This window comes from Zingiber officinale, chromosome 2A, assembly GCF_018446385.1.
Source record: "Zingiber officinale cultivar Zhangliang chromosome 2A, Zo_v1.1, whole genome shotgun sequence".
NCBI classification, from domain to species: domain Eukaryota; kingdom Viridiplantae; phylum Streptophyta; class Magnoliopsida; order Zingiberales; family Zingiberaceae; genus Zingiber; species Zingiber officinale.
The window spans coordinates 110,368,170-110,379,731 of record NC_055988.1 but is presented as its reverse complement, the minus strand read 5'-3'; the positions used below and the strand labels follow the sequence as shown (position 1 = coordinate 110,379,731).

The window sequence follows — 11,562 nt, the reverse complement described above, 5'->3', positions numbered from 1 at the left end:
ATCTCTCCATCTCCCCCATCATTTTTTAATTCTTGTCTCATCTTTATTTTATTGATGGCAGTGTTTGAACAATAAAATGATAATATGAGATATTTCGATCATCTTAAAATTTCTTGTTGAATTTAAGAAAATAAATAAAACTTAAATATATTTTTTTTAAAAAAAAATATTATTTATAACACTAACTTAGGGATATTTTGAAAAGGGGGAAAAAAAAACTTTGTTAAAGAAAACAAAATTATCCATGGACTGCTGGTTGTCTTCTTCTATGCGTATAAAACCGCACAGAGTCGAGATTGGATCTGTTCACGGTGGTCCAGAGGCGAAAACCATGGCGATCGCCCTCCGCTTCCTCTCCGTCGCCACCTTCCTCTTCCTGCTGCCCTCCTCGGCCGTTGCGTCCGCGGGAGTTCACGATCTCCTCAAGAAGTTCGGCCTCCCCAAGGGCCTCCTTCCCCATTCGGCCAAGAACTACTCCCTCGCCCAGGACGGTTCCTTCGTGGTCCGATTCAAGCACCCATGCTATGTCATGTTCACCGACGAGCTCGTCTACTACGAAGATACAATTACCGGGCATATCTCGTACGGCTCCCTCTCCGGGATCAAAGGCATCCAGGTCGAGAAGCTCTTCGTCTGGCTCCCCATCTCCAGCTTCATTGCCGTTGCCGACGCGGACTCGAAAGCCATCCAGGTCAACATGGGCTTCCTCACCGAGACCATCCCGTGGAAGAAGTTCAAGGAGATCCGCGATTGCCGGAAGAAGCGGCTGCAGATGGCCTCCGACCGCCGCAACGCCGATCTCTTATCTGAGGAGCTGTTTGCAGCTGCTGAGGTCCGTTCGGGTTTCTCTCTTCGTTTTGCTTTGGTAATTACTTAGATCACGTTTAGGTGTTTCTCAGTAAAATTGTCTGTTGTCTCCATGGATGCCGTATATATCTGCACTTTTGCTTCTAACTTAACCTGATGGAACACATCTATAGACTGCTCTTTCTGTCAATTCCTCTCTAAATCGATTAATTTTGTGCGTATTTAATATGAAGGTTTAAACTGGAAGCAATTTGGAGGTCTTATGCTGCAGCTTAATTTTCCATTATGTGTGTGCAATAATAATCTAGCAATATCTTCAGTATAAATGCATCGTCCAGCTGCGTCAGTCAGGGCCCTGCAAGCTCATTCCATTGCCTTGGGTTCATGGCTCTCACAGTTTGTCACAAATGAAGGGAGACCCTATTTATATCTATTTGGTAAAAGACGAAATCTGTACAACTGTTTCGTAGACATTGTCAGGATTTGACTTTTAATGTCATGTGCTAAATAATTCTCGGTAGTCCTATTTATATTTATATCTATATCTAATATGTGACAAAAAGTGATTCATTCATTCTTATTGTTTCCATCAATCCGTCCCTAAGTCAATAGGTCATGCCAAATTTTGATCTCAAGATCTCATATAACAATATCCTATGTCTTAACCATCGCACCGTCCTGAGAGGACTATATTTATACCTAACATGAATGAACATATTCATGCATGAGTATTTTAATTTTTCCTATATATATTTATGTTATAAAAAATGATTCATTTACTTTGAGTGTTTCTGCTAATTAACCTCTTGATCAATATAGAAAAAATAAATTATAGATAATTATTAGCCATTAATACATGTGACCAAAGTATAAGAAAAGATATGCTCGAGTTTTGACTCCAAGGTTATAGAGATGAATATATTTATATTATGTATTTACTCCCCTATTTATATCCATCATCTTTTATTTTTTTAAAAAATAGAGCAAAAAAAAAAAGTAAGTTGAGTCTAGCTCTTTGATATTCAAACTTGTTTGATAAAATAATTGATTCAAGCTAAGTCAAGAAGAGTCTAAAATGATCAAAGCCATTAACAATAATTATTCAAGCTTAGCTTTGTTTCTTTTTTTTATGAGCTTAAGTTTCATTTGTTTAGATGTTATTAAGATTTCAATTTAATCTTTCTGATTGTTAAAAATTTTTATATTTTAAACTTGTTTGGTTAATTATTGAATTTGATAATATAAACTTGTTTCTTAATTTTAAACGCTTCTTTATATATTTAGTGAAACAATTTTAAATGCTTCTTTATATATTTAGCATATTGCTAAAGTTTTATTGATTAATATAATCTAGGAACTTTGTTGACGAATTATGTTTATAAATATTAATGAGTTGAACATATAATATATTCAAACTATTTGTTTAATTTAATTAGTTGTTGAAAATTATTTATTTAATTAATCTTATATATATCAAATAAATATAAATAAATTTTTACTAAGTTTATTCACAAATATTTAATTTATTAATTATCATATTAAAAAAATGATGGTTAGAGAGAAAGCGTTGTTTCAATTTCTTAAATGAATACTTTATTGTAGAGGGATCTGACCTAGGCATGTCAAAACGGGCCGATGACACTGGTTGTAGAATCTTGAGGTCCTTAGGACATAGTACAGTTAGAGGTGCATAGTTTTATAGTCGAGAGGTCCAGAGTTCAATCTTCGATGTGTCATTATCTAGGATTAGCGTCCTGGTCATGCACTTTCAGCTGTGTATCTGTATTTACTTCCCTCTATATGTATAGAACCAACTCTAGAGAGGCCGCTAATACGACGATTCCACGTTGAGCCGGGTTGCCCATCTCGCGAGAGAAAAACATTTGAAGGTTTTTATCTTCACATAGAAGATATGGTAGTGCTATAGCTATGAAGCTACATTTGAAACTCTCTCATATTATAAGAGCTGAAATGCCTATTTTCTCAAAAATTAATGTAGACAATAAGGATCACTGTAGATGAAATGCGTATAAATGGATATTTTTCTTCTATTCCCAAAGCTTACCTATAGTTTATGTAGGTTATCCTTATCTCATCCGCAAGTGTGGAAGCAATGCTTCAGATTTCCGTAACTTGATTATTTTATTTATCAATGTTTTATACATTCTAAACTTTAGAGTATTAATGTTTGTTTCTCATGGGGAAGAAATTAAAAGTAAATAAAAAGAAAATAAGATAACAAAAAAGTTTTTTCCTTAAATATTTTAAGGTTTTTCTCCTATTATTTTTCCTTGGTAGGAAACATCATTGACAAGTGGGGATTTTAGGTGTGATATAGTAGTAAACGTCAAAGTGAGGCTTAGTGGACACTAAGTGCAGGTTAGATGGTATGATAAATAGATTAAAGTTAGATGGATTGTTTGTCTAATATTTTATAAAGTGTGTAGAAGTTGACTAATTTGAAGGATTCGATATCAGATTAAAATCCAACTAGGTCCGTGAGGCCTAACTTACCAATAAGGATCACTGTAGATGAAATGCGTATAAATGGATATTTTTCTTCTATTCCCAAAGCTTACCTATAGTTTATGTAGGTTATCCTTATCTCATCCGCAAGTGTGGAAGCAATGCTTCAGATTTCCGTAACTTGATTATTTTATTTATCAATGTTTTATACATTCTAAACTTTAGAGTATTAATGTTTGTTTCTCATGGGGAAGAAATTAAAAGTAAATCAAAAAGAAAATAAGATAACAAAAAAGTTTTTTCCTTAAATATTTTAAGGTTTTTCTCCTATTATTTTTCCTTGGTAGGAAACATCATTGACAAGTGGGGATTTTAGGTGTGATATAGTAGTAAACGTCAAAGTGAGGCTTAGTGGACACTAAGTGCAGGTTAGACGGTATGATAAATAAATTAAAGTTAGATGGATTGTTTGTCTAATATTTTATAAAGTGTGTAGAAGTTGACTAGTTTGAAGGATTCGATATCAGGTTAAAATCCAGCTAGGTCCGTGAGGCCCAATAGCTGGTGCGAAGTTCAGATAGGTCCGCGGGACTCAATATCTGACGGAAAGTCTAGTTGGTTCCGCGAGATCTAACAATCAGCCGAAATCCAATTGGATCCGTGGACCTGACAACTGGCGGGAAAATTTGGTGAGTCAGAGGCAAGTCGAGTGACTACAAGTGATAAGTAAAGGTAAATAACTGGAAGAGAGATCCAGTGATGACGCGTTTCTCGTTGAGGGAACTATAGGCGTCGGTCCAGCTTAGATCCATTTGGAAAACTTGAGCTGAGACCTTGACTAGATCCTGGTCTCAGGTAGACAGGATCTAATTACTACTCATATTTTATTATATTGTGCTAACTCTATTTTGTAGGGAAAAATCTATTTTTAGGTTGCCCAGGATTAACCTTTTTCTTTAGGGGAAAGTTGCTGAAGAAAAGGGGTCCGGGCGCCCGGACCAAGCTCACCGGGCAGGTCGCAAGCGCATAGGAGGTTTGGGCACCCGGAGTCGGTCCAGGCACCCGGACCCGAAACTTCATCCACAAACTGACGTGGAGTGCGTCAATTGGTCGAGCCACGTGGTCCAGGCGTCCGGAGGGATTCCAGGCGCTCAGAGGGGTTCTAGGTGTCCGGAATGAACCTATATAAAGGCCTTCGACCCAAAGCTTCAAAACAACAACTACTACAAGTTTTTCTTCTTGCTCGGTGCTCCGAAAAGGCTCCCGCAACGTTGCTACGCTCCACCGATAACTGGCGACGAAGACTTTTCAATTCTATTGTTGTTGTTGGTAACTTTTTCCCGTTCTTGTATTTAACTTCTATAATCTTTTGCGAACTGTTAGTGGATTGTCCAACTAAAATACTCGACGAGTGCATGCCTTGGAGTAGGAGTAGTCAAAAGCTCCAAACGAAGTAAAACTCGATTTATTAGTATTAATTCATTTTTTTTTCCACTGCATATTTTGATTAATTCGCTATCGATTTTCACAATTATTAATCACCCCTCTTTAGGATTCTTTTCGATATTACACACCTTTTCGATATTGCACACAGGCCCCACCTTCCCTGGGGCTTTATATATTATTTTAAGTAAATGTTAACAAAATGGGTTCATTAAAAAAAATTAAATTAAAAAGGTTAGGCTCATTTTTTTAATAATATATATATATATATATATACTAACCAAACTGTGCTAAAAAACTTTAAAAAAGTAATTATAAATTCTAAAACATTATCTATATATATATTTTTTTCATAAAAGTGTCCATAAAAAACAAAGAAAAGGAAAACATGCACGGAGCAGTAAGAATGGCCTTCTCTTCATTCTTCACCCGCCTTTTCCTATTTGTATTTTTCATTTTAAAACTCCTAAACATAAATTTAATTTGTGTGTTTAATTAATAAAATTAGTTTTATAGTATTAATTTTTTTATAATAATACAAAAGATTTTTTTTTAACCGGACGTTTTAAAATCTAGAGTCGACACTATTGATGAAACATTCAAAGAATAATAAAATCATTAAAATTCAAATTCTAATTAAAATATGCTAACAGATGAATATGCTCGTCTTAGTACCCCTAAATCCGTTCCAAGATGATGAGAGAATTTTAATTAAAATGAAATATTATGAAAATGTATAAGCTATATTTCAGATTTATTATTTGGTAGATAAATTAAAAGAAGATTATTTATTTTTTAAGATTAATCGAGTGTATAGGTAGGACACGATTAATTCGATCCTGCCCAGGCACTGCCCTCACCCTTCACAAGGAGATAAGTGAGGTCCACCTCCTTCATGAGAGCATCCTCAATATGGGGTGTTAAATGAGCATTATAATATTCATTTAACATCCTCTCTCCATTGTGAGTGGATATTATAATACCCACTCACAAGAGAGAGGAGAGAGGATATTCAAAGGTCTAAACACCTTTGAACTTTCTCTCTCTCAATTTTTAAAATTTATTTTTATTTTTTTAAATTATAAAATTTTTAATATTATTTAAAAAAATAGTAAAAGAGATGTGTGAGTGGATGGTAGGATCCATAAATAATCAGTGTTAATATTAAAAGAGATATGAGTGAAAGAATTATATTGTTATAATAAGTATGTAATAGTAGTCTCATGTTTTTTTATGAGATGATGAATATTATAACGAATTAACATTACGAATACGCTCAGAGGTGAGAGCAATGTCGTTAGGGGCAGGATGGAATTAACTCTAGGACACCTACGCTGTATAGAAAACTTAGTTTCTTTTTTCTTTCTATCTTTAACGTTCAATTTTCAATTTTATGGGAAAAATTGCAAACTAAAAGCTACTAGTGATGGTCAATTTTCTATAATAAAATATGAATCTTCAATATAGAGAAAATCTATAGTTAAAGCTAAAATATATCCTATAGCATTCTTATTTTTGTAATTTTTTTTATTCTCTTTTGCCAGTCATTATCAAACATTGAAAAATATGCTATAAATGAATCAATCAAAGTATTATACTAGATTATTTTCTAAAAGGAATATATTATAGAATCTGATTGTAATATCTTTATCTTAGTAAAAACTAACATATCTCTATAAAACTTAGATATAAAGTTAGATATGTTAGATTTTTCACATTATTCGTTGGATAAATAGATATAGGAATATTTACTAGTAAAATAATGAAAGGAGAAAAATTAATATTTTATATTTATAAGAAATAATATGGATAAGAGAGAAAGTAAAGAGGATAGAAAATTTAAATTTTAAGTTATGATATATAAAAAGGAGTAAAATAAAAAATGAAATAGATTGTAGATAATTTGTTAAATAATGAAGTAATAGTAGCTAGGAAGGGTATACAACTATAACTTAAAAAAAATTATTAATATAATTAACATATATATAGCTCAAGTAAAATTAGATAAAAGCATTAAATATAGCTTTTGGTAAGACTAAGATGAATTAGAGAATTTTAATATGAAGAGATCTAATTATCTAAATGAGCATGTAAGAGTAATAAATGAGTATATGATAGGGTTCATGATAATTATGATTTTAAAATAGGAAGAGAATTATGATTTTAAAATAGGAAGTAAAAAAGAAAAAACTATATGAATTTTGTGAAAGCATATAAACTTATAATAACTAATTTATTTTTTTTTAAAAAAAGGAATGCATTTGGTTACATTTAAAAGTGCAAAAAAAAGTTGCAAATTGACTTTCATGGACAAAAAGAAGGATTAGAAAATTTGTAAAGATTACAAGGTCATTATGATAAAAAAGTAATTAATCAATATAAGTTAATGGTGCTAGACATGTGCTTCAAATATAGTATTAATAGAAGGAAAATATGCATAACTCCTAAAATCAAAGGTCGAAAGTTAAAGGACAGGAAACAAAGTATATTTAGGAAGAGGATAGAAGCACAAATATTAGGAAAAATAAATGTTATGCGATAAAATGGCATTAAATTTGAAATTGGTGGCCAAAAGTGCAAGAGGATATTGTTGGGACCGAAAAGTAGCTAGAGAGGGGGGGGATGAATAGCTCCTCGTGCGCTTCGTGTTCTTCGTTGCTTGTTTCTTTGATGGTGTGCAGCGGAAATACAAGAAACAAATACATACAATGCTAACAAATGGATTTTACTTGGTATCCACCTCACAAGAGGTGACTAATCCAAGGATCCACACACTCACGCACCCTCCACTATGAAAACCCTCTTTTATGGTAACTATCAAAGGAGGAGAAGCCCTACAAGTTCACACTACAAGAAGAAAAGGAGAGGGAAACAAAATACAGCACAAGCTTACAAGAAAACCCTAACCCTAGCTTTCTTCTTCAGCTGTAGATCCACCTCTTGACTTGGAAAACCTCCAAGAACCTTCAAGAACTGGCGATCTGAACTTTGTGGAGAAGCTGTATGAGCACTGTGGTGATCTGAGACGAATCGGTGAAGTTCTGCTGAAGGAAACGCTCGCCTACAGCTAAATACGACGCCAACGGTCGAATCCCGATCGATTGGATTGCTCCCAATCGATCGGGGAGGCTCTGAATCGATCAACCGATCAATCCAGAGTGCCTCTGTGCTCTCTGGAATAGCCTGGATCGATCGGCTGATCGATCCAGGGCTTATCGCGCACAAACAGCAGCTCCCAATCGATCCACTGATCGATTGGAACCTTTGGATCAATCCACGGATCGATCCAAAGGGATTCTGTTCGTGGGGACTCACCCGATCGATCAGCTGATCGATTTGGCATGATCCAATCGATCGACTGATCGATCCAGATTTGCTGGATCGATCGTCTGATCGATCCAGATCTGCTGGATCAATCCGCTGATCAATCCAGATCTGCTGGATCAATCCGCTGATTAATCTAGATCTTGGTTTTTGCCCAAAAACAAGTCCAAAGCCCCCTAAACCAACATCCAGTCAACCATGACTTGTTGGTAGCATCCGGTCACCCTTGACCAGTTAGGACTCTCTCACCAAGTGTCTGGTCAATCCCTTTGACCCACTTGGACTTTTCTCCATCGTGCCAAGTATCTGGTCACTTCCTTGACCTACTTGGACTTTTCCTCATCGTGCCAAGTATCCGGTCAATCCCTTTGACCTATTTGGACTTTCACCAGATGTCTGGTCAACCTTGACCCATCTGGATTTCCCCGTGCCTGGCTTCACTCACCAGGACTTTCCTTCTGCCTAGCTTCACTCACTAGGACTTCTCTTCTACCTGGCTTCACTCACCAGGTCTTTCACCTAGCTTCACTCACTAGGATTTTCACTTCTGCCTGGCTTCACTCACCAGGTCTTTCACCTAGCTTCACTCACTAGGATTTTCTATCTGCCTAACTTCAGTCACTAGGTCTTTCACCTGGCTTCACTCACTAGGATTTTCCTTCTACCTAACATCCCAGTTAGGACTTCTCAGTCAAGTATCTAGTCAATCTTGACCTACTTGACTCTTCTTCAATCAACCTGATCAGACCCTGATCAGAGGAAAATTGCACCAAACAATCTCCCCAAATGAACAACTGCACATGCACTTGTCCATATCATCGAAGTCTTGTATTGTCAAACATTGAAACCCAAACCAAGACTCAAGCTTGGTCAACCAGGTCAACCTTGACCTGAGGGATATTGCACCAACAGATATAAGCACAAATATTAGGAATAATAAATGTTATGCAATAAAATGACATTAAATTTGAAATTGGTGGCCAAAAGTGTACTAAGCCAGTCAAAATAATGTACACCACAAAATAAAGAATCTTGATGGTGGAACGAAAAAACATAAGAGAAAGTGAAAAAGAATTAATAGCCTATAAGATATTATACACTTGTAAATTCAATACAAATTTAAAAAGTATGTAGTACCCAAGAAAGATGCTAAGAAAACGGTATATAAAACTAAGAATAAAATTTTTGAACGTTTATATCGACAATTGAATATAAAAGAAGGGAAAAAGGACATCTATAGAACACTATAGCTAGAGAGAGGAAAATAAAGGATCTTACCCAAATAAAATGAACTAAAGATGAATGCAATAGAGTATTAGTGAATGAGGAGAAAATAAAAGAGTGATAGAAGAAATATTATCATCAACTTTTTAATAAAAGTTTAGATGACAAATTTAACTTACATAATTTAAGTAAGTTAGTCAATTATAAAAATTTAAACTTTTATTATAAAATTCAAATTTCAAAAGTAAATTAAGCTTTAATTAGGATGTAAAATGAAAAAGTAATTAAACTAGATGATATTTTAATGGAGGTATGAAAATACCTAAAGAAATATAATGTTAAATAACTTAAGAAGTTATTCAACCTAATATTGAAATAAAAAATATCTACTTAGTGGAGGATAAATATTTTAGTCCTTCTGTATAAATATGAAAGAGACATACAAAATTATATAAATTATAAGGATATTAAGCTAATGAAATATACCATGAAATTTTGAAATAAAATTATTGGAAAAATATTAAGGAAGGATACTATGGTGATCAAAACTTAATTTGGATTCATACTTAGAAGGTCAACAATAAAATCATTGTATTTGCTCTACACAACTAATTAAAAGTATAAAAAGAAAGTAAGACTTACACATGATATTCTCTGACATAGAAAAAACTTATAATAAAATCCTCAAAAAAAAAAAAAAATAGAGAGAATTCTAGAAAAGAAGGATGTTAGCATAGCATATATTAAAATAATTAAAGATATGTTTAAGAATGTAATGACAAAAATGAAAACTCTAGATGGATTAATCAAAACATTTTTTTATAAAGATAAGGTACATCAAGAATTAACTCTAAATCATTATCTCTTTACATTAATAATCATGGATGAACTCACTGGATTCATCCAAAACATATTACTACGGTCCATGTTTTACATGTTGTTTACAAATGATATTATTTTGATTGATGAGGCACGTGAAAAAGTAAATATTAAGCTCGAATCTTGATGAAAAACATTGTAAGTCAAAGATTTTAGTTTAGTAGAGTAAAGATGAATATATAAAATTTAAATTTAACAATATTAGATATAATAAGATAATTGTTAAGATAGGAGATGATAAATTACCTGTAATTGAGAGGTTTAAATATTTAGGATCATTTTTATAAAATGATAAATGAGTTAAGAGAGATGTCTAATATAGAATATAAGTATTATAATTGAAATAGAGGAGAGCGCCAAATATTATTTGTGATTGTAAAATACCTCTAAATTTAAAAGAAACTTCAACAAAATGATAGTTATCCGGTGATAATCTTGGAAGGTCCACCTCCAAGGAAGTTCAACGCTTAGGTAGTCGTCAAAGTCAAGAGGTGGTCAGCTAAGGGACTAGCCGACCAGAAATCCCTACAAGCCGGTCGGCCGGAAGGGTTCGACGATCGCCCGTAAGAATTTGCCGAAAGAGGGCCAAGCTTACGACCCGACCTGCCGAAAGAATTCAAGAAGGGTCAGTTGAGCCTACAACGCACTATGACCAAAGGCACTCACGCCATTCGGCTCAGATATACTCGAAAGAGGTTAGGGAATTGGCTGGCCAGGTCGATCAAGGGAAGCTCAACCAGATTAACGGCTGACAAGGCAGATGAGAGATACGGGCCAACATCCTTTTGGGAGTCGATGCCGCTGGCTGACGACGCTGATGGACAGGAAATCGTACGGGAGAAGATCCCGCCGCCTTGACAGGGATGCGCGCGCCCCGTTACAGTAAGACGTCAGGGACCCTTTCTCAATGTTAGCTTTTGGGGAAAGTTTGGGAATGCGCATCTGCCCGGGAAGTGTGAAGTCAGCCCGCTGAAGCTCTATATAAGGAGGGAGGTGGCCATCAGCGGAGGTACGCGCACACGTCTTCCGCCACCATCGTTTACTTCTTTGCTTCCTTTATTTTCTCCACTCGCTGGTGTGTGACTTGAGCGTCGGAGGGCCGTCGCCGGGAACCCCATCCCGGCTTGGCACTAACGACTTGTGGTTACAGGAGCGGAGCACCCTCATTGCAGACGAAGATCAAGCTCAGCGTTATTGCCCGGTGGCCATCTACTCAGCTTCAGGGCAGGATCAAATTGGCGCCGTCTGTGGAAACTGCAACCTGAACCTAGAAGCAGAAGATGGAAGAAGTCGGATGACCTACGATCGTAACGCTGATGACAGAAGAATTGGAAAAGATGATTCAAGCCGGAGTGGCCAGGGCAATGGAGCAACAACAAAGAGTCTTGGCCGAATGCCCAGCACAAGAACCAGCCATCT

The 11,562-nt window shown here is 35.2% G+C and overlaps 1 protein-coding gene across 1 annotated transcript; it reads left to right on the top strand.

The window, feature by feature from the left end:
* Positions 1-289: 289 nt before the first annotated feature.
* Positions 290-1,320, top strand: LOC122039881. Its single transcript, XM_042599308.1, has 2 exons — positions 290-832; positions 1,041-1,320. The coding sequence occupies exons 1-2, from the start codon at positions 332-334 to the stop codon at positions 1,044-1,046; spliced, it is 507 nt and encodes a 168-aa protein (XP_042455242.1). The 5' UTR covers positions 290-331; the 3' UTR covers positions 1,047-1,320.
* Positions 1,321-11,562: the final 10,242 nt, after the last annotated feature.

Bases quoted from the DNA above. Each gene is read 5' to 3' on its own strand.
- LOC122039881 (XM_042599308.1), top strand. From the start codon at position 332: ATGGCGATCGCCCTCCGCTTCCTCTCCGTCGCCACCTTCCTCTTCCTG.